Raw genomic sequence first — 23,735 nt, 5'->3', positions numbered from 1 at the left:
CCAGGGCTAAATTAGTGAAATGACACATAGGGCCATAGCTCTGGAGACTCCTGACCTGTAGAATAGTTCAAAATAGTTAACATATTCTGCCTGCTCGGAAGAGAACTTCATAATTTATTTATTTTAATTTAATTGAGAAGATTTATAAATATCCAGCTGGAACATAAAACTGCACCAGAGCTACATACTTTTTGTTGTCATCTACTACCTCATACAGGAAACTATGAGGGGTATCCTCAAACATCTACAACACATTCTTCATGGAGACCTCATCCTGAAAGATATCTTTCTTTAACTCCCTCTTCTGTTCTTCAAACAACTCCCGGTTTCTCCAAGCTCATCTTTAGAAGCAAGCTCTTCCCAGAGTAGGACACACTAGCTCAAAGCAGTGTGATATCCTGCCAGAACAGATGTGAAACCTCCAGACTTATCTCCACTGCTGCAATTATCAACACTTCTCCTCCCACACTGCACCTTTTATGATTCCTAGGTTTCACATGCACCCTTCACAGCATGTGGTGTACATCATCCTTGGCACTAGATGCTACAATATGTGGGTGAAACCAGATAATCCCTACACTCTCGAATGAACTCACCCAGGGGGAAGAAAAAGCCAAAATAACCACAAAGCACTCATTTTATATCTGACCTCTCAGTCCGCATCCTCAAAGGAAACCTGCACCATATTGTCAAAAGCTGAACCTGGGAGCTTAAATTTACAATTCTGCCTGGCCACTAAAAACCATGGACTGAATAGAGGTATTAAATGTATGCTTATTACGTCAAGCTGTATCCTACCAGCAATCCCCCCATGTGCCTTTCCCCTTGATTTACCTCCATCCTCTATTTGAATGAAGGGTAGTTAAAGAGCCATGCTTTTTAGGTGAAAAATATGTGCAACTGTCCCAGATTGAAGTGTCAGTAGAGGAGGTTTCAGAATAAATTGGTAAATTCAACAGTAGTGAGGCACCAGGACCAGAGTGTTCTGAAGGAACTCAGGTGTCAGCTTGCTGAAACTAACTATGGTATGTAACCTATCAATTACATTAACATCAGTACCAGATGACTGGAAGATATCTAATGTAAAGCCAATTTTTTAAAAAAGGCTTCAGAGTTGATCCTGGCAATTACAGACCAGCAAGCTGAGTTGGCTGAAACAATAATGAAGAACAAAAGTATCAGGCATATAGATGAACACAAATTGTTGGGGAACAGCTAGAATAGCTTTCATAAAAGTATATCATCATCATCATCAATAACCACGGGCTCAGCGCCTGTTGGTGTCTGATGCCTCTCTCACTATTCCTTTCCATCTTTCCCTATCCAGTGCAGGGTGGCTTAGTTTCTGTAGACTAGCTCTGCACCAATATACTATATCATCTACTCATTCTCTGTGGAGTCTGTCTCTCCTATTCGAACCGTCCATTATGCTGAATACCAGGGATTTGATTTTTCGTTCATCGTTCATTCTGCAAATATGCTCAAATAGTTGTAGCTTCTGTTTTATAACCTTCTGCAGCAGGTTCTCTTTTGGCTGTATCTTTCTGTATAATTCCTCTTTGGTAACCTTCTGCATCCATCCTATTCTCTGAATCTTTCTATAACAACTCCTTTTGAATGCCAGTGTTCTTCTTTTTGAATCTTTCATTATCACCCATGTCTCACATCCGTACAACATGCTACTGAATACACACGTTTTCAAGACACAGCTTCTTTCCTAAGCTAATCGCTTTGCTTTTTCCAGATCTTATCTATCGCCTTCAAACTCACCCTTGCTTTCACTATTCTAGTCGCTATTTTCTTCTTACAGTTGAGATCATACATTATGTTACTCCCCAGATATGTGAACTTCTCTACATTTTCTAGTTCAATATGATCTACACTGATCTTCCATCCTATTTCCTTATCTCCAAATACCATTGTTTTTGTTTTATCAATGTTCATAATCAGTGCATACCTGTTCCTTTCTTTGTTTAACATGTGCACCATTTTGGCTAGCTTCTCCTCATCTTCCTCAATGATAACTGTATCATCTGCAAACCTCAAGTTGTTAATTCTTTTCCTGTGCACAGATATACCTTCTACCTCTTCCTTAATTTTGTCCATCACTCTCTCCAGATGCATGATGAAGATACTTGGTGATATTGGATATTGTCTCATACCTCTGCTTGTTTTAAACCAACTTCCCAACTCCCCACATGTTCTCACCGCTGCCTCCGCATTGTCTTTGATATCCTTCCACAAGTGTATCAGCCTGCTATCCACTCCATATGACTACAACGCTGCCCATGTCACTTTCTGATCTATGCTGTCAAATGCCTTTTGAAAATTGACGAAGTAAGTGTATATGTTCTTGTTCTTTCATTGAGCTTTCTCCACTATCAGTCTTAGTGCCAATATCTGCTGTATGGTACTTCTATCTTTTCTGAACCCTGCTTGCTCATCTGCTATATGTTCTATCTGCGATCTTAGTCTTTCCATCAGTATCATCATCAGCACCTTGCCTAGATGACTCGATAGGGCCGTCTTACACACCTCCCTGGTCTTACATTCTCCTTAATACCTCTCGATATCTTCACATTGCTTCTCTAACCATTTCTCCGTATCCTTTCTGGCTGCTTTCCTTACCTCATTGCATGTCACCCTATATTGCTGTTCTGCCATCTCAGAGACATCTCTTCTGATCTTCAGTGCTCTCTTCTCTTGAACCAACTTCAGTGTCCCCTGAGTAATCCACTTCTTATTGATCTTTTCTTCTGGAACAGACTGCACAATTGCCTCTTCTATCGTGGTGGCTATCCCTGTAACTTTCTTCTCTAGGTCTTTCTCTGTGGCAATATTCTTAATCTTCTCTTCAAGCGCTGCTCCGTATGCATTAACTGTTTCTTCCTCACCTAGCCTCACTATGTCTCTTCTTTCCTTAAACTGTGTCTTACACTTTCTTTTGAGTTTTACCTTGATGTGTGCAATCACTAAACTGTGGTTCAAGTGTATATCCGCTCCTTGGAAAGTTCGGCACTGCTGTGCTGATGTTACCCATCTTTTTCTTATCAAAATCATATCTATCATGTTCTTGGACTTCCCAGCACTCAATCACCATGTCCACTTCCTACAGTCCTTTTGCTGGACTCTCGTGTTGCAGATCACCATCTTGTGCTGTGTAGCAAACTCTAGTATTTTGTCACATCGTTTGTTTCTTTCTCCATATCCAAAACTTCCCGTGACTCTCTCCCAACCTTTGTTATCTGTACCAACCTTCACATTCCGATCTCCTCTGATGAGAAACACATCTTTCTTCGGTATCTCCTTCACCATCTTTGTCAAGTCTTAATAGAATAACCCAGTCTCTTCCTCCATACTGTTCGACATGGGTGTATGCACCTAAGTGTTGTAGAGGTTGAACAGTTTTGCTTTGAATCTCATTACCATCATTCTTGCACTCACCAGTTTGTATCCTAATAATGCTCTTCTAGCTGTTCTGCTAAGAAGGAATCCGACTCCTGCTTCATGCTTCGTTTAGTTTCCTGACCAAATGACTTCACAACTGCACATCTCTCCTAATGCCATCCAATGCATCTCTGCCAGTCCAAGTATATTGCATCGGCATCTCTCCATCTCCTTCTGAAGCAGCTCTAATTTTCCCGTTGCCCACAGTGTTCAGACATTCCCACCAATCTAGTAGAATTCTTTGAGCAGGTAAACAAAGATATGGACAAGGGTGATCTAGGGGATATAATATACTTGGCATAGTAATAAGTTAGTGTCATGCTGCACTTTTTTACAGTCATCATTTTAGTGCTTGGAAATGACAGATATCTGACAGCTAGATAAGCCCTCAGAAGGTTGCAAGGTCAGAGCCTGGCTATCAGCAAAGAAAAAGCGAGTGAATTAATGTTGGTACTGGAAGTTTGATTTGCTCAAAACGAAAGCAGAAGTTAGTGATTTTATTTGAGTCTTAAGTGGATTTTTGTTCCTAATAGAGATCTTCTCACAGAATTCAGTGGAATGGGATGTGAAGAATGGAAATGGGACAAGTAGAGCAGCAACACTGAGGTTTTGCTTTGTTTGCAGAATTGCCAGGAGTTGGAAGATTGAATTGTGGTAGTCCTTGAGAGAGAATATAGATGCTTCTCTAAACCTTATTCTGACCTATACAGTACACAGGTGCACTTGCAGGGTGGTGCAACAAGGTTTTCTAATAGAAACATTCCCTAAATCATACTAACATTCCTTCTCTTGTGGGAAAAGTAGTTCTTTGAGTGACGGTCCCTGTTGCATTATGCTGAGGGTTTACATACAGTTATGCTGAGGATTTACATATAAGTACCATGCATCCACCCACCTTTATCTCCCTCTCCTGTGGATCCCTTAGATTTATAGTGCAGAAGGGACTGGAGATGCATTTGGTCTACCCCTCACTTTATCATATGGGTGAAAGCATGAGGGGAACAAAGGGCATGTGCACAGACCAACAGACACTACTATTTTCAAAATCTCTGGCTCCAGATGCATGATACACATATGTAAACACAGTGGAATGCTGATATGGACCACAAAAAAAACCCAAACAAACACTTATTGGTAAGTAATCTCTTCATTTTAATTATATTAATATCTGCTAAATGAATAGGGAATCTGTTTTTTTCTTTTAAATAAAAACTTTCTACACACAGATGGAAATAAATAACAAATGACACTTTGCATGTGAATTTGGTCTGGGAACAATAAGCTGTGATAATTTGTTGACAACATGGCATCCTTTCAGCCACATTCTGTGTCTGTTGTTGTTGTATTCAGGCCAGAGGAAAGTGTTTGACCTCCCATTTGGAAGCTGCCTCTTTCACAGTGATGTTTACGACAACGGATCTTCTTTTGTGTATGACAACTGCACTACGTGTATCTGCAGGGTAAGTCAGTAACAATGTTCCTGTTTGGTGTGCTGTGGTTTTTATGGTCTAGGAGAGAGATTTTCAAGATTTGAGAACTACAGGGCCTGAGTTTGTACTACCAAGTACCTTAAATGATCATTTACATGCAGGCAAAGTGAATGTAAAAGGCTACCGAATCAACATGGTCAGATTTTACTAGCAAAGCGAAAGTTGAGAATTAGGCCTTGCTTACATTATTAAATGAAAAATTCCTGAATCACACTCCAAAAGATTCCTTGAATCCAGTAACATATTTTATTCTAAGCAGATCTGATCTGAGTAGTTATTGGCTACATTGGGTGGAAGTGGTCACCACAACACACACAAACATTACAACTGGGGGTGAACGTTATCCCACTAAATTAGTGTTCCCTTTGCTTTTTTTTTGGTCCTTTCACTCAGAATTCTACAGTGGTATGTAAGAAGAAGTGCTCACCTCCTGGACAATGCAATAAAAGCAAGGAACACTGCTGCCCCCAGTGTGTCTCATACGTCTCTGCTGAGGAATTGAAAGTGTGCAAATTCGGGAATAAGATCTTTCGGGTAATGCTTTGGGTGTGGCTCAATAATGGGTACCATCATAATAACTGAAATAGCACTGGGATATTGTACCTTAATGTGGTGGTTTGCTTTTTAGCTGAATTTTCATTAGGCTGAGTAACGACAGGTATAATAGCGAGGAAGATTAACCATTGGAATGATTTACTATGGGGTTTTAATGGATTCTGCATCACTCATAATTTTAAATTAAGACTGGATACTTTTTTCAAAGAAGTATGCTGTAAAAATTATTTTGTGGAAGATTTATGGCCATGTGATCTAGGAGGTCAGACTAGATGATCCAAGTAGTCCCTTCTGCCTTGGATTCTGTGACTATATTAACAGAATAGCTTGGAAAAATTACCATCTGCTGGGGTTTTTCCAATGTTTGTGTAAGTTTTGCTGACAGAAAAAAGTTTAAAATGAATTAGTCCTATACTTGGCATGCTGTCTTCTTCTCCCCCCATAGGGAATCAGGTTGTTGCTTCATGCTTCCTTTTTCCAAACAAATTTTTTAGTGTTTTTAGTGTTCTTTATCAGGTGAGTCAAAAGGGAGCCTTCTCCAGACTGAGCCAGTAGGAATTCTGTTAAGCTTATCTCAGCTAGAACTTCTGGTTATATTATAGTTCATAGCTATGTTACAGACAGTATTTCCTAACACCCCTGCCCAAACCCCACATTAGAACACCAGATAGCAGTGGTTTCCTCCTTCTCTCCCATCCAAAATTTGCAGAACTGTAATGATTTCTTGCAGAAGCCTTCTTACATTGCCAGGCCCCTCTTTGTTTTTTTTCAAGTGGATGCACCTTCTTTCACGTTGTGTTGGAAGACACCCTGTCGCCAAGTTACCTATGTGAGAATTCAAAGAATCAGATCAAATATGAAATCATTTGAGTATGCTGGGTTTACTCATTGCACATTGCTTTCCATTAATTCCATTTTACTTGTATGTAGCTGAAATGTTTATTCTGTAAATTATATTTAAACAAACACTGTGCTTATAGGTACAAAGAAACTATGTTTGATCTGACTATAACTTAAACAGTGGCAATATCATATTTCAGGTATATAAATCCACGTCTTGAGGATGCAAATGAAATACTCTGTTTTTTGTGATTTATTTAATTTTACTAACAATTATTTATGAACTCAAAAGACGCACACAGACACAAAAGGAGTGGATGAGAACTGGGTCTGATTATTGCCTTATTTAGACAGTATCAGGAATAAGTCAGCAGAGTTAAATGCGCATAAAGCAGGTGTGAAATTACAGGCAAATGGATACTGTTAACTGTTGTATCTTCTTTTAATTGATCTTGTGCTTGGAGGTCATTGCTTTTGCTCAAATGAAGTCTATCACCTTGTGCTGCACCAAAGTGGCTAGACGGTGCCTCAGCGCAGGAAAAAAAGACAAGGCAGGACATCATGCTGTGAACAAAAAAATCAGGCAGTTTTGCCACTTAAAATTCAAGCCTGTTTTCACTCTGATCCCAACACTGAGGAACTCAAGTGTAGGTGGATCCATAATCTGTCTGTCTTCTTGGACAGCCTGTGTCTTGGACAGCCTGTGTCTGCTTGACCCCTCACCCTTTTTCCTTTGCCATCCGGTAAACAGAAAGCTTGCACATCCAGGCTCTGCCTGGGCTAGCACCAGACTGCATGTGGGTGAGGTGGAATGCGTTAGAAACGGCACTTGGCAAATGCGAAGGCATGTTGAAGTGAGCCAGGATAGTTCTCCATACTTTTCTGAGTATGTTAAAAATGAGGCTATGAAGTGCATTCTGCCGCCCACTGAATAGTTTTTTAAAGACAGAGCCTGTCTTCTGGAAAAATACTGGTCCTGCTATACATATGGGTAGTTCAGTATCATACCTATTCTAAACATTTTCAGATGCTTAACAAATCAAGTGTCTGCTAAAACACTGTAAGCTATCTGAATTAGAAGTCCTTATTTGTTCATTCCTGGCTACGTCTACACGTGCACCCAACTTCGAAATAGCTTATTTCGATGTTGCGACATCGAAATAGGCTATTTCGATGAATAACGTCTACACGTCCTCCAGGGCTGGCAACGTCAATGTTCAACTTCGACGTTGCTCAGCCCAACATCGAAATAGGCACAGCGAGGGAACGTCTACACGGCAAAGTAGCACACATCGAAATAAGGGAGCCAGGCACAGCTGCAGACAGGGTCACGGGGCGGACTCAACAGCAAGTCGCTCCCTTAAAGGGCCCCTCCCAGACACACTTTCATTAAACAGTGCAAGATACACAGAGCCAACAACTAGTTGCAGACCCTGTATATGCAGCACGGACCCCCAGCTGCAGCAGCAGCAGCCAGAAGCCCTGGGCTAAGGGCTGCTGCCCACGGTGACCACAGAGCCCCGCAAGGGCTGGAGAGAGAGTATCTCTCAACCCCCCAGCTGATGGCCGCCATGGAGGACCCCGCTATTTCGATGTTGCGGGACGCGGATCGTCTACACGTCCCTACTTCGATGTTGAACGTCGAAGTAGGGCGCTATTCCCATCCCCTCATGGGGTTAGCGACTTTGACGTCTCGCCGCCTAACGTCGATTTCAACTTCGAAATAGCGCCCAACATGTGTAGACGTGACGGGCGCTATTTCGAAGTTACTGCCGCTACTTCGAAGTAGCGTGCACGTGTAGACGCAGCCCCTGTGTGCCCAGAATGATGCCACAGCTGGGAATAAAGTCCCTGTATTCTGACATCTTACTGAAATGCTTTCACGTGTGATAATTTCAATATGTCAGTCATCCGACGGCAGTGAGTCAGATTTTTCTAATTATGTCAGTTTAAATGAAAATTTACTATAGGTGTCATCACACCTCACTGGTTAGTGAAACAATGTGACTGTGTCACCCAGGGAAAGGGAAAACATGATCTGGTTAGACTTGGAACAACTCTTTTCTAACCTGAAGGATCAGAGAGAAGAAATCCCTGCTCATCTTCATCTTTAATATGACGGGTGTGAATGAGCATTTCATAATAATTTAGATTAAACAATGATGTAACTCTAAAAGGGAAAGCAGTGCTTTTCTGTGCAATGAAAATGATACATTGTTGGAATGGCTTCCTTGTGCCATCCCATCTAATAGTTCTATTGTGTTCTCCCTCCTGCAGGATGGAGAGATGTGGTCCTCTGTTAATTGCACCATCTGTGCTTGTGTGAAAGGCAAGACAGAGTGTCGCAAGAAGCAGTGCATTCCAGTCAACAGCTGCCCTCGTGTGAGTTTTTAATGGAATATGTTTTCTCCCACAGCCCTCGTTTATCTTTTTTCAGTGTTTCTCAGTCAAACTGGTATGCATGAAGACGGGAAGAAAAAGTTCTAGGATCTGTAGTTGACTAGAATTCTTAATTGTTGTATGCAGTGTTGCAGTATGTTGGTCCCAGGATATTAGAGACAGAGTGGATGAAGTGATGTTTTTGTGTAAGCTTGACAGCGTGTCTCTTTTACCAGCAAGTGTTGGTCCAATAAAAGATTCTTCATCCATCTTGTCCTTAGACTTCTCAGAGCATTGTAACATCTCCTTTCAGGTTTACCCATTTCTGTCCTCAGGCCTCTTTCTTTGCTAGGAAGGCTTCTGTGCTTTTGGTTCCCCTTGTATATCTCAACCAATGCTGTTGTCTCTGCTCCCAGGCTTCCCTCTCATTCCTATTCAGCAATGTTATTGATGTAGCAAGGTTGCCAAAATTAACTGATAATGTCTGGACCATGGAGCAGAGGTTCTTTTCACTTTGTCGGTACAAGTAGGTTTAATCATTTTGTTAGAATGAAAACAAAGTGAACTCAACCAAAACTATGCCACTTTCTCCAAAGGTGCAGACTGATTTATTTTTTAGTGAAAGTCTGAAGTGAATCCCCAGATTAGCAGTTTCCTGTTACTTAATTGCTCTTGAAATGACCCTTTTGTAATATTTTAGACTGATTTGAGTTTTAGATGGCTGTCACTTGCAAATTTGTTGGGTCAAGAGCTTTTGTGAGTAAGACCCCACCACTTCTTCAGATGAAAGAAGTGGGTCTTACCTGCGAAAGCTCCTGGCCTAATAAATTTGCTAGTCTCTAAGGTGCTACTGGACTGCTTGTTATTTGTGAGGCTACAGACTAACACAGCTACCCCTCTGAGACTGTCATTTGCAGGTTACTTAGTTTCAGTAGTGCAAGCTTTCAGGCAAAGTAGACCTAAAATGATCTTATATGATCTTACACGAGAGTAGTTTCAAAACAAACTGCAGACAAGACATCCAAGTTATTACATTGCTCCTTCTCGGTGTATTCTCCTCTGCCATGGAAGCTCAAAAGAGAAATTATTCAACAGAAATACTTTTGGATAACACTTTCTGTGAATGAAAGCCACCCAGGACAAGGGTGGAAGCACAGCTTCCACCTCCCTAAAGCGGGACTCTCCAGCCAGGACTCAGGGAGATGGGAGGGCTGAGAGGCGGGGCCATGGCAGGGTTGGGAGCTGGGGCCTTGGCAGCTATGGTGGAGTGCCAGAACAAGGACTGCAACAGCCATAGCAGGGGAACTGGACCTGGGACTGTGGAAGGGGAGCTGGAGCACAGGAGCTGGAGCCTTTCTAGGGCCACCCAGCAGAGGGAGTGGGGCAGTGACAGTTCAACAGCCAGCTGAGTTGGGGCCGGTGGCAGATAGCCCGGCCAGGACTGGCAGTGGGGGGCAGTGGAGCCAGTCATAGGTTGTGGGTGAGGGGGTTGGCGGCAGGGGCCTCCCCTGGTCTGGTAAATTCCCTTGTTCAGGACCAGTCAGGTCCCATGGGTGCTGGACCTGGGAGATTCAACCTGTACTAAAGAATAAAGCATTTGTCCTTTGGGTCTCCAGATGCTCTAGAGGCAGCACCACTGCACCAGGGAAGCTTAGAAACAGTGCGCAGTAGAGGCAGTTCTCCTCCGTTATTTTGGTGGTTCACAGGACTTCAATCTTTCCGCCAATGGCCTCCTAAGTGTTACGAGATAATACTGTGTTCTTTAAGAAAAAAGTGTGGGTCGGATTGTAATTTCCTCACTAGCCCTGGATAGCACTCAAGACATGAGTCAATCCGCTCTTGTGGAGTTAAGGCACTGTTTGTTGTGAGTAATAGCAACTCCGTGTAGTCATTCCACAGGTTGAACATCTCTAATCTGGCAATCTCAGGACCTGACTGATGTCATGCAAGAGAATGTGCCCAACCACAGTAGGTCAATGTTATCTAGCAGCATTACCAAAACTTCCATGGCTTACTGGGCTCTTCGCAGACATTTGGGGTAAATTAGAGCTAAATAACAGCACAGAACACTGAGAGCCAGGACTGGTAAATGAAAACAAATATTATGGGTTCACAGGAAACTTGGACACACCCATGATAAGTGGTCATTCAGCTAACTAAAATCATGCTAGATTATCGATGCTGCTGGATGGGAGAATTCTGGATAAGAGATGTTCCACCTGGGTTAAATCTTGTGCCATAACATATTTATACAGGGGTGAAAGCGTTAAGGATTTGCAAGTAAACATACATATTTATACTCTTGACTTATAAAAACATAAATCTTCAGCGTTAGCATTCTGTTCATGAAGTTTTCCTAAAAGAATATTGATTCATTCATCACCCTAACTCTCAATTAATTAGGACTTTTTCATGTGACTAGGAAAACTGTTAAAGCAGTAGATTTTTTTATACTCACCAACCTCTTGTATTTCTGTCTGGACTAGTGGCAAGTTGCCACATTTTATGAGATGGTTTCTGCCATTTCTTTCATTTGCCCCAAGGTTACACATATTTTTTCTTACTTTTTTAGCATCCAATCTTTTACAAGTTCTGATAATTTCAGGAAGTGGCTTTCTGAGTTTCTTTGTGTTTGCACACTGCGGCAGGGTAGCTGTCACTAATTTAGTGCCCTTCAACCACTCTGATAGCAAAGATAGCCCTGCTTAGGTTTCCAGTGAGCCTGTTGGTTTTTATTTCCACATTCTGATCACTGATTTTTTCTGACACACTCCCTATGTTACATTAGGCTTCATTCTGCAATATGCTGAGCACACTGACCTCAGTCCATTTAGGTGTGCAGGTAGTCTGGCTGAAGCCAAGAGGCATGCACGTGTGCGTAAAGCTGAGCATGCACCAAAGTGCTTTATTGAAATGGAGTAAACTCATCTTCTTCAAAGATTCTCTAACCCTCTTATTTTCTAAGGTCTCCACTGCAAAGTTATATCAGTGTTACTACATTTGCTCAGGGGTGTAAAAATCCACAGCACTGAGCAGCAGTTGTAGCAACATAGCCTCCAGTGTAGACAGTGTTATGTCAGTGGCACAGCTGCTTCCATTGACATACGTACCATCTCTCGCTCTGGGAAGTGGATTAACTACACTGGAGGGACAAGCTCTCCTGTTGGTGCAGTCGCATCTTCCCTAAAGCAGTATAGTGGCACAGGTGAAGATAAGTCCATGTTCTCCTCAAATATCCCTTTCTCCACTCTCTCTCTCTCTCTCTCTCTCTCTCTCTCTCTCATTCCCCCTCTCCCCCCTTGGGGTCCCTCACTATGATTTTCTACCTTGTTGCAGTCCACCTCCTGCCTGCAGTACATATCACATTCTAAGTAGTGATACTAGTCTGGGCTCATGATGTAGATATGTTTCTTCCAGTGCTACCATAAAAGCATGTCATGATTCTGCAGCATAACATTGCCTTTGAGTGCCATTTCTGGGGAATAATGAGTCAAGCTAAGTTCATTGCACATGAAGCCTTTCAAAGGATTTGATTCTGTGGATAAATTTTGAACCCGTGAACATCAAGCAAGTTTACAATTTATTCAGCACACATTCTCCCATGCCAGGGACAGACGGTGTTTAATTTTATACACATCTGTTATTGTTGCAAACAGAAATTTGCTGTTTTTACTGCAGTGCCAAATGAGGCACAAAAAAGCAATAGCTGTTGTTATTGCACAACCAACACTTCCCTCCCCAAAAAAAACCCTAATTAACCTTGCCTTAAAACACAAACTTAAAAACTCATAAAAAGAAAAAAAATCCTACAAAATAAAGACTTCAATGCCGTCTGCTTATAAATATTCATAGGTGAAAATGGGATCACATCAACTTATCCCATTCCTAAGGAAACCTCAGTGCTAACAAACTCTTGCAGCACATGTTAGCAATAATGGGCTTCCTTATCCACAAGACAAAAACAGGATCCCATGCCAGCCTGGTGGCTCAAGTAACCATGCTCAGCAGGATGCCTTAAAGATTCCAATTTCACTTGAATTCCTGCCACTTCCAGCTTGGCTGATGATTTCAAGTTTTTTTTTTTATTGAAATGGAGAGGTAAGAAAATTCAGTGTTATGTATGGGCAGTTAAGCTGCGTGCCTCTCATTAATGCTAATAAGGGTTTCCCTACTAAATCTCTCTGTGTAGTATTTTTAGAGTTTATACGTCACTTAGTTAAACTTGTTTACAGGTGTTTTATTAGAACAGGTGCTTGAGAAATTCAGAATCACAGGCTGGTCCCTGGTTCTCCCATTGGTCTGGGGCAGAGGTAACCTTCATGAGCTCTGTACTTGCAACTGATCACTTCTCCATTCTCAACAGTTTTTCTGCTCTGGCTGGTGTACTGAGAGCACTAGAGCCAAAAGCTCTGCCTATTCACTGCCTGCTTGTAGTGGAATGGGAGCAGCAGCCCTACAGATGCTGCTCACCCTTTCCATGAGTGGCTACCAGTGATGTGGAGAGCTAATGCAGGGGAGCAAGCAGTCACAAAGAGGTAGCCATGTTAGTCTGTATCTTCACAAAACCAAAAAAGCAGTCCTGCAGCACTTTAAAGACTAACGAAATAATTTATTTATTAGGTGATGAGCTTTCGTGGGACAGACCCACTTCTTCAGATCTGGAAATGCTGTTAAATGAAAACTGAGACAAAGAGAATTTAGCAGAAAGTTAAAAAAATAAAGAAATAAAAACTGACGAACTACATAGGACAGAAGGAGTGGGGGGACGGAGCGGGGGAAGAAAATTACTTACTGTTAAGTGTCTATCAAGTTAAGGGGACTGCCTGAGATCACTATGAATATCAAAGATGGGGAAACTGTCCTTGTAATATGTGAGGTAATTGATATCTTTGTTGTGACCGAGATGTGAAGTATCAAACTTGAGGATGAACTCCAATTCTGATGTCTCTCTTTGTAATCTGGTGTTAAAGTCTCTTTGTTTTAGGATGCACGTTTTCAGGTCTTGAATGCTATGGCCTGCTCCATTGAAATGCTCACTGACAGGTTTATGTATATTCAGCTTCCTAATATCTGATTTGAGTCCATTCATTCTTTGGCAAAGTGATTGTCCAGTTTGTCCAATATTCATAGCAGAGGGGCACTGCTTAATTAACCATCAGGAGAAGTAAAAGAAAAAAAAATGACAGGGCCAGATGAATACCCAGAAACCAGCTACTTCTAGATAGGCCCAAGAATGTTAATAAGGGAACACTGCTTGTCAGCACCGATAGCCCCCAACTCAAAGCCCTCCAGCACGTTATTGATAGTCTACTACCTATACTGGAGCATGATGCTGCAGTCTCAGGCTATGCCTGCACTACCAGACAAATTTGATTTTATAACTCTGGGTTTTATAAATCTGATTTTGAGTATCCTCACTTCCCTCAAAGGCCACACAAAGTCAAGTGAGCGCTGCCACACTAGAGTGGTCAAACATCGACTGTTGCAGCAGTGCATTGTGGGAACCTATCCCACAGTTCACTCAGTTCCGCATTCTGTGCCCTCCCCGCCAGGCCCTGCTGCACTTTCACCGCTGGCAGTGCTCACCCTGCTGCCTGGTTCTTGGGTCCCCGTAGCCAGAAACTGACCAGTGCTACTGTGCCTGGGTCATGGAAGCCAGCAGCCAGGTGCAGCATGGAGCCAGGTACTGTGCTGGTCAGTTTCTCAGCTCCCGCAAGTGGCAGGGAGCCGGGAGCCAGGTCCAGCAGCGCCAGTCAGCCTCTGGAGGATAAAGAATTGGATTCAAAGACATGGCGCTTCCACACTAGCTTTCATTTGAACAGTTAAATTTGAACTTGACGCTACACCCACCAGGTTCTGCTGATATTATGCTATCAATATTAGTGCTCCCTAAATCAAGCAACTGGTATTTACAGTGAAGACAGTCACTTGGTACAATCGAGCTAACTGCCTTAAATTCAAATTTATCTTGTAGTCGAGATGTCACCTCAGAGGCCCTGTATGACAGACCTGTCCTTTCCTACAGACAACCACCTAACCTCAGGAAAATTCTCACTAGCAGTCATATGCTACACCACAGAAACACTTATCCTGGAACTTTTACCTGCAACAAACCCCGTGCCAACTCTGTCCACATATTTACACTGGAGACACCATCACTGGACCGAACCATGTCAGCTATATGATCAGGGGCTCTTATTTTAGTACCTCCATCCATGTGGTATATGCCATCATGTGCCAGCAATGGCAGGTCAATATTGCCTAGCAGCGTTACCAACACTTCCACTGCTCACTGGGCTCTTAGCAGATATTTTGAGATAAATTAGAGCTAAATAACAGCACAGAACACTGAGATCCAGGACTGGTGGCTGTAACCAAACTTTGGCTAAGTCTACACTAGCCCAAATCTTCGATACAGCCATGTAAATGGCCATTTTGAAGATTACTGATGAGGCGCTGAAATGCATATTCATCTGCTGATAGGAATAAGGGGATTTTGAAAAGGACCCCTGTCTGGACGAGCCACGTGGCAGCGAAAAGCGGCAATTTCGAAGAGCTGCAGCATTCTAATGGGGTGCTGAATATGCAGTTCAGCGCCTCATTAGTAATCTTCGAAATGGCTATTTGCATGGCCATTTCGAAGACTTGGGCTAGTGTATACACAGCTTTTGTGAGGCCATGGAAAACTTGATCACACCCAGGATAAGTGGATATCCAGCTAGCTAAAACCTTGCTGGACTTCAGATGTTGTCAGACAAGAGAGGTTCAACCTGCAGCACTCGAAAACTGCAAAGAGTTTCAGTCATAATCACTGTGGCTGTGTCTACATATGCATTACTCTTTCAAAAGAGACTTGCAAATGAGGGAAATAAAAATGCAAATGAGGTGCAGATTTACATATCTGACACCTCATTTGCATATTCTTCTTTTGAAAGAGCCTCTTTCAAAAGAAGAAAAGCAGTGTAGACATGGCTCTTTCGACAGTGAACCCCATCTTTGAAAGAACCCTTCTTCCCTTTTTTATTTCAAAGATGGGGTTACTTTCAAAAGGGTCATGTCTGCACTGCTTTTCTTCTTTCAAAAGAAGCTCTTTTGAAAGGAGAATATGCAAAAGAGGTGCCAGATATGTAAATATGCACATCATTTGCATTTTCAATTTCGCTCATTTGCATGCCTCTTTCGAAAGAGGAATGCAAGGATAGACACGGCCAAAGGCCGTGTCTACACTTGGGCAAAACTTCAAAATCGCCATGCTGATGGCCAAATCGGAGAATACTAATGAGGTGTTGAAATGAATATTCTGTGCCTCATTAGCATGCAGCCAGCCATAGCACTTCGAAAGTGCCTTGTTTCACTCTTGTGTGGCTCGTCTACACGGGGCTCCTTTTTGAAGGACCCTGCAAACATCGAAATCCCCTTACTCCTATCAGCTCTCCTCTTATTCCTATCGGGGATTTCGTTTCATTTCAGTGCCTCATTAGTATTCTCTCATTTGGCCATTAGCATGGCCATTTTGAAGTTTTGCCCAAGTGTAGATGTAGCCAAAGAGTTTGTAGGAAGCTAGGGTGTGAAGCTACCTTGCAGAAAACTGCTCCAGACTTTATATCAGACAAACCCTAGGAAATATCAGTTTTTATGTTGCAATTTTCCATGTTTTTTCTCAACTTGAAGGTGAGTTTCAGTGAGTTTGAACTCAATCAGTTTTAATTCAGTGATGATTTTAAAAGAACCCCTATGTGTGCTACTTGAGACAGAACAATAAAAAAAAACCCTCAGCTTGCCAGGGCAAAGTTGATGAGGTTTTGCTCAGTATTCCTAATATAGGACAAAAGGCTTTGCTGGTGTAAATAGCACACTTACAGGGTTTAGCCCATTGCCCCCCAGGCGAAATTTGTTCCACTATTTCTCATATAATAATATGATTTTGGAAGAGATATCACCATATTTATCCAGGGAAAAGAATTCAACTGAACTTGATGTGTACCAGAGAGCTCTCTTACTTGTATGTGTAGCTGGATGAATGACTCTCCTTTACTTGGGATTTCCCATAAGCAATTGAAGGGATAGCAATCTGCATCAGAAATTAAACATATGCATTTTATGGGAAAAAGGTTGAAGTCAATTATATAAAACAACTACTCTACTTTAGATAGCCATGAATACATGAATCCAAATCCCGCCCTCCTCCCCCAGAGGAAAGTAGCAACAAAGAGTCCTTTTAGTATTTTTTTTTCCTTAGGGAAAAGCTTTTTGAATAGCCAGGAAGCTTTTTGAATAGTTGTGTCTGTTTTTAACACCTGATATTTGAAGCTGTACCCAGGGCACTGAGTTCAAACACAACTTGAACTATTTGAAAAGTACTTCCAACATTACAACAGTCATTGCTTCAAAAACTCTTTCATTAAATCAGTCTATCTTTTTTTTCCAATTAGGGCAAGATCCTGAATAGAAAAGGATGCTGTCCTATTTGCACTGAAAGTGAGTAAGTTCCTTCTTCGCATTTTAAAAATTCTCTTTTTTTCTATCAGTAAAACACTATAGTTGAAATGTGCCTGCATTCATCGCCATCTGTATAGCTGGAGGCACAGGAGGCACTTTTAGAAAGGGACAGATCTAGTATAATAGCTCCCACAAACTAAAAATAAAATAATTGTGAATGGGAATTTCCAGTTTTCCAAATAACACTTTTTGTGTGTCAGATTAGAAGAAACATTTCTCTGTAAGGAAGATAAATTATAATTTTCCTGTGAAATTTGTGCCAAGAATGAATCAAATAACATTTGCTGCTACACAAACTGAAGTAGTGATAAGAAATATGAAGCATAATCAGATTTCATGCTTCAAGTCCTGAGCGATGATTTGTGGGAGGGTTTCCAAAGGTCATACAGGAAGTCTGTGGCAGAGATAGGCGTACAAAAAAAACACAGACCTCTTGATGCAGTTCTGTGTTTTAGCCATAATGCCATTCTTTCCTTCCCCTATTAGTAAAACTTTTAAGAATTTACTTAAATTCACCCCATTCAGAAAAAAAAAGGAAGCCAGTGTTTAATTCAGAGGCAGGCACATGTTTAAGTGATACACTATGTAAAGATGCACTGTTGAATAAGGGCCTCAACACTTTATTACAGATCAGTTAAAAAACTAAAAGTAATTTCAATGGAAAATATCTGGTTTTTGTTCTAATTTTTTTATCTTTTTGAAATTTGCTGATCAGCTGTAAATTTATGTTGGCTGCTGTGAGATTTTAGAGAAGGTGTACAATAAATTATTACTTCTTCCACTTTGCATCTCAAACATACCCAAGTATTCTTAACATACTGCTGTTAGCTGTGTTTAGAACAATAGCATAAATACCATTTGGCCTTACTAAATATATGGTTGATCTGTGTCGTGATAAAATTCTGTATTAATAAATTAGTCCAACACGTCTCTTACCGTAAATCCAGTTCTCAGCATTTCCAGGATAAAATGAGTCACATTGGTTATAGAACTATATGACATAGACTTAGAATGAGAAAGACAAAAAAGAAGAGTTAATGGAGGAATCTCAAAATTAATCAAGATTTGCTTTACAGATATAAATTGTCTGTATACTTAGCTTCAAAGACATCCAAACTTTCAGAGACGTAGGTTCAGGTATGACCTTTCATAAGTGCCATGAATTGGGTGTGGCCACGAAAGCTTATGCCCCAATATATCTGCTACTCTATAACGTGCTACAGGACTTCTTGTTGCCTTTATTAGTCACCTTGTCAGTTACAAAAAATGACGACATGGCTTACCTGATTGTCAGTTTCTTGAAGAAACTCTTAGGCAATACTTTGTTGTAGAGCAACAGTAGATCATTTGACAGAGAGAGATACTGAAATCTTAAATGGATGATGCATCACATCATTCACTATGATGGAAAACCATCTTGACCTGAATTCAAGGTGCTCTATTTGCAAATGGAAAGTGTATCCTTCATCTAGAGATCGATACAAGGAAGAGGATGAAATCACTCTTTTTCAGAGCTATTTTCATCAAATCACAATGCATTCATTTTCCAGGTGCTGGGGGTAGGGTTGTTATTTTTGTTTAAAATAAAAAATAATTAAGATCAAAATGATTTTTGAAGGTTACAAAAGAGTGTATTTTGAGTCCCCCTTATCAGCTGTAGAGTTTCTACCCAAAAGAGTGCAAGGGAAGTTATGGCCCTGTCCCTCCTACCTACGCTGGCTGAGGAGCATTTTACACAACCCTAAAAGGTGGTGCAGTAGGTGTGCTCCTCTGAGCCACCTGTAGGGACAATCCTTCTCCAATCTCTCCTTGTGGAGGTGTGTGTCAGCAGTGGCCCCACTGTCTTTGAGGGTATTATCAAGCATGTCACTTTTATAAAATTTCTGTTGATTTGTTTTTTTAATGATGTTCCAAACTTTATGGCCGTTTCTACACAGGCCACTTCCTCCGGAAGTGGCGTGCTAATACATGGAGTGAAAGATGCTAATGAGGTGCAGATGCAAATTCCCCATGCCTCATTAGCATAGTGTGTAGAAGTGCAGCCGCGGGGGGCCTTCCAGAAGGAAGCCCTTCTTCCGGAGGCCCCTTCTTCCTGAAAATTAAGGAAAATAAAGACAAAATGCTAATATAATACTTATCAGTATCATTAGAAATTGAGAATTATAGAATTATAGGTTTTTAAATAAGTAACTTTCACTTGAAACAAGAGAACTTGTTATGGATAAAATCTTTGTTGTTCCTTCCATGTGAGATTCTCAAAGGTATTTACCCTTATTAATGAAATAATTATCATAAAACCACTGTGAGGTGAAGATTAGTACAGGTTGAACCTCTCTGGTCCAGTACCTTCGGGACCTGAGCAGTGCCAAATGAGGGAATTTGCCAGACCATGGGAGATCAATATTCTCTAGCAGCATTACCAACACTTCCACTTCTTATTGGATGACATTTAGGTGTACATTAGAGCTAAATAACAGCACAGAACACTGAGAGCTAGGTCCAGTGGATGTAAACAAACTTTATGAGACCATGGGAAACTTGGCCATACCCATGATAAGTGGTTGTCCAGCTACTAAAATCATGCCATATTATTGATTTTGCCAGATGAGAGAGTTCCAGATTAGAGAGGTTCAATCTGTATCCTTATTTCTGAGATGAAAGAAACTGAGGCACACAGAATTTGATTCCCACGTTTTCTAAAACAGCCCTTTTTTTTCCTCTGTGCTCATTTGGTAATTTTTTAGCATGATTTTTAGAAGTGCTGAGAATCCGTAGCTATCAGAAACTTCAGATGGTCTCATATATGCTCTGTGTCTTTGGAAAAAGTGAGGCCCCAGTGGTCCTCAGCTGTGCATCCCAACATAAAAAGGTTGACCTAAGTGGCTTAGCTGATATTGTAGAGAAAAGAAGGATGTATGGCTAACTCCCACCTCCCAATTCTGTATCTTATTCACAAGACCATGTTTGCCTCCATCTTCCTAGGTTTGTATTAGGCCATTGTAGATTCAGTAGGCTAGATTTGCAGATGAATAACTTATTTATCTACTTTCACTTTCTAATGAACAGTTCCAGTGATAACTGCCTGTTTGCTGTGAGTAATACTTTGATATTGAACCAAGTTCCCTCCCCAAACAGGTGTATATGACGCTTCAAACACCACATTATTTTACACCTATATCACCTTGATTGCAGGAACATTAGTAATCACATAGTGATAGGTAGTGTTGCTAGGGCTTATTGCTTGATCAGGAGGCTGAAACTGTAAGATATGAACCTTCCTCTTTAATCGCTAAACTCTGTCACTGATGTCTCCTTCAGATCTCTGGTCATGCATAGGTTACACATGGCCTCTCCTGTACAGGTTGCACATCCTAAAGCTGGCACTCTCTGGTCTGGCAACATATCCAAGGCTGTGCCTGGGTAAGAGAGCCAGGGCAGGATGGCAACCAGCTGGTAGCCCCTTGGGGGGCAGAGAGGATGGGGCTGGAGGCAGCTTCCCCAGGCAGCCCCATGGGGGACTGGGGATGGAGCACCAGCTTCCCCCTGCAGCCCCACAGGAGGGTGGCGCATTGAGTGGGGTGTGGTGACCAGGGACCATGGGGGCATTAACCTACCCTGGTCTGGCAAGATCCCTCATATAGGATCATTGAGGTCTAAAATGTGCCAGACTAGGCAATTGCAGCCTGTAGAAGGGAGTAAGAGTCTCACTCAGGCTATATTTACACTATGAATTACTTTGGTATGATTTACCTCACTCAGCAGCATGAATAATCCACATCCCTGAGGGATGTAAATTGTACCAATCCATGCACCATTGTAGACAGCACTGTGTCAGCAGGAGACGGTCTCCTGCTGACCCACTTCCCACCTCTTGCAGAGCCAGGAGTTCTGGAGTCGCTGGCAGAGCTCTCCGTTGGCTTGGAGCATCTTCACCAGAAGGGTTACAGTGGTTCAGCTGCATTAGTGGCACTGCTCTGCTGTAAATAACGTCGTGTGAGTTTAGAACATCTCAGCTTCTTAGGGCAGGGATTGTCTTTCTGATGACATGCCTGCCACAAAGGGCTGCCAATCTGTGATTGATTCCCTTATGTGCTCCTGCACTACAACAAATAAATAAAATTTATAATCAGAGTGGAAAAATTTGCTTTGCTCCTCATTGACCTTTGACTGCTCTGACATATTCACAGACGAAAATGCCAGCCAGAAATGTTTTGTACATTTGTTGAAAATTATTACAGAAACATGTCGCACTATTGGGTACGCACAAAGTACTTGTTTTCCAATCAGTATTGACTTGAGCTAACAGAATCATATCAATTAAAAATCCAAAGTGGCTAAATTACAGATTATATTTTATAGAATTATATAATGAGTATGTGGATTACATTCATGGGTAAGAAAGATTTACAGCTACTTAACGTCTCTGGCGCAGAGCAGGCGAGCCAGAACAAACAAGTGAATCTGGCCAGACAGTTATATCTGTCTATCTCTATAATATAAATGTTATGTATATAAATATATAAGCATGTAAGGCCACATCCAGGTACTGCAGAAGTTAATGGCACAAAGCCAAATAATTTCAATGGGGCCAGAATATAACTCGTTTATATACATAATTAAAATAAGTTATATTATGGAACATATATATGCTTCGTATTTAGGTCACTGTTAACACCTTTGGCCTGCAATAAAACCTACATCTCCAGACCCTTGTGCCTGCCAAGAGCCCCAGTGATTTCCACGGGGCCCAGCACAGAAACAGGGATCTGGGTACAGGCACAGATTTGATTGCAGGATCAGGGCCTTTGGTTGCTGGAACTGTTAGAAAAATTAACATTGTTTACCCCATTTTTTTGTTTCTTTTCTACGTTTAATTCAGCTTGAGTGGTGGAATAAGGCTGGTTGGTTTGTCTGTTGTTTCTAGCTATTTTCCCAAATGTTGATATTCATTTTCCCAAGCCTGAAAAGTATTTTTATTATTATGTATTTTGTTAGTTGCCCTCACTCTTACCGTAAACTTTTGGCCCTATAAGGGTGGTCTGTATCTCTTAAGTTCTTGTCAACCACTTTTAAAATGTTGATTGATCTTGATGGTGCTTTTGTTTCTCACTCACCTGCAGAGCCTGGAGTTTGCACTGTGTTTGGAGATCCCCACTACAACACTTTTGATGGAAGGACGTTTAACTTTCAGGGAACATGTCAGTATGTTTTGACGAAAGACTGCTCCTCCTCTGCCTCACCCTTCCAGGTACTGGTGAAAAATGATGCCCGTCGGACTCGTTCTTTCTCCTGGACCAAAGCTGTGGACCTTGTGCTGGGCGGAAGCACTATCAGCCTCCAGCAGCACCTCACAGTGAAATGGAATGGGACCCGGATATCACTGCCTTGCAGGACTCCTCAGTTTCAGATTGACTTAGATGGTTACTTGCTGAAAGTGACAACCAAAGCAGGTGGGGCTTGCTCCAAATCAGAAATGTCTGAAGATGCATAATAGATGCTAATACAGTGGTGTCTGCCTTGTGTCTTGTGAAATCTCCAAATGCAACAATTCCAGAATTGCAAATATGAAGGAACAATAACTTGGCCAATTTCTAGATTAGAGCAATCTGTCAACAGAAGTTTTTGTCGGAAGATATCTTCTGACAAAACTTCTGTTGACAGGTTACAGCCAAACTGCCTAGTGTATTGCTCTTTTGATCAACCCTGTCAACAGAGAGTGGCCAGGCTGCCTGGCTGATCTCTTGACAAAATGGCCACCCGGAACCACAACCCTAGTGTCCAACCAGATGCCAGGGGCAGCGTCAAAGTGGGACTGAGTTGTTCCAGCCCACGACTGCCATTGCCTGTCATTCCACACCCACTCCTCCACGATCTCAGTCATCCTCCAGAAAGCAGCATTGTGGTCCCTCCTGGAAGTGGCAACGGCCTCCCCAGCTGTGGGCTCACCCTGATGGTGGGGTGGGGCTGGTCTGGCCTTCGGATGGTGTAGGCACAGCTGTAAGGAAGACAAGGTGGAGAAATGGTGAGTCACTCACACGACACAGCCCCTGAGCCCCTGCTCCCCACCATGAACAGCAACCAACACCCCCAAGGGATGGGAATGTGCCAGGAGGAAAGCCATGTGTGGCCTACACAATGGGCCTTGGTGCATGGGGACTTTGCACTGCCTCAGGGACTGAGCTGACTGCAATGTCCCCCTTCCCCCTTCCCCACTCAACGGGCCAAAGAGGGATCTCCTCACAAGTGGTGGGTGAGCCAGGAGCAGCTTGGGCCTCCTCGCCCCACCCACCTGCAGCTCGCAGCACTCTTCACAGAAGTGGGTGCTGCCTCTCGCCTGTGGGCGTGCCTGCACGCTGGGTGCTGAGTGCCTCAGCGTGCTTGGGGTCAGGCTGTTGCCCTTGTGGTTAGCCCGCTTCCAGCTGTGGCAGATGCTGGAAGGACCTCCTCCCCCCCCTTGCCTGCAGGGCCTGGGACTCATCTGGCCTCCAGTGAGGCTGGCAGCAGGCTGGCGTCCAGGCCTGTGGA

The 23,735-nt window shown here is 42.3% G+C and overlaps 1 protein-coding gene across 1 annotated transcript in view; it reads left to right on the top strand.

Moving 5' to 3' along the window:
- Positions 1-23,735, top strand: part of BMPER (BMP binding endothelial regulator) — a 210,602-nt gene that overhangs the window by 116,190 nt on the left and 70,677 nt on the right. The window contains exons 8-12 of the mRNA XM_074986058.1: positions 4,798-4,907; positions 5,331-5,471; positions 8,610-8,714; positions 17,144-17,189; positions 22,331-22,660. Of these exons, the coding sequence (XP_074842159.1) occupies positions 4,798-4,907; positions 5,331-5,471; positions 8,610-8,714; positions 17,144-17,189; positions 22,331-22,660 (732 nt within the window). The remainder of the gene's footprint in view (positions 1-4,797; positions 4,908-5,330; positions 5,472-8,609; positions 8,715-17,143; positions 17,190-22,330; positions 22,661-23,735) is intronic.

Source organism: Carettochelys insculpta, chromosome 2, assembly GCF_033958435.1.
Source record: "Carettochelys insculpta isolate YL-2023 chromosome 2, ASM3395843v1, whole genome shotgun sequence".
NCBI lineage: Eukaryota > Metazoa > Chordata > Testudines > Carettochelyidae > Carettochelys > Carettochelys insculpta.
Note: the sequence above shows the minus strand (reverse complement) of the source record. Positions and strands in the feature narration are given on the sequence as shown.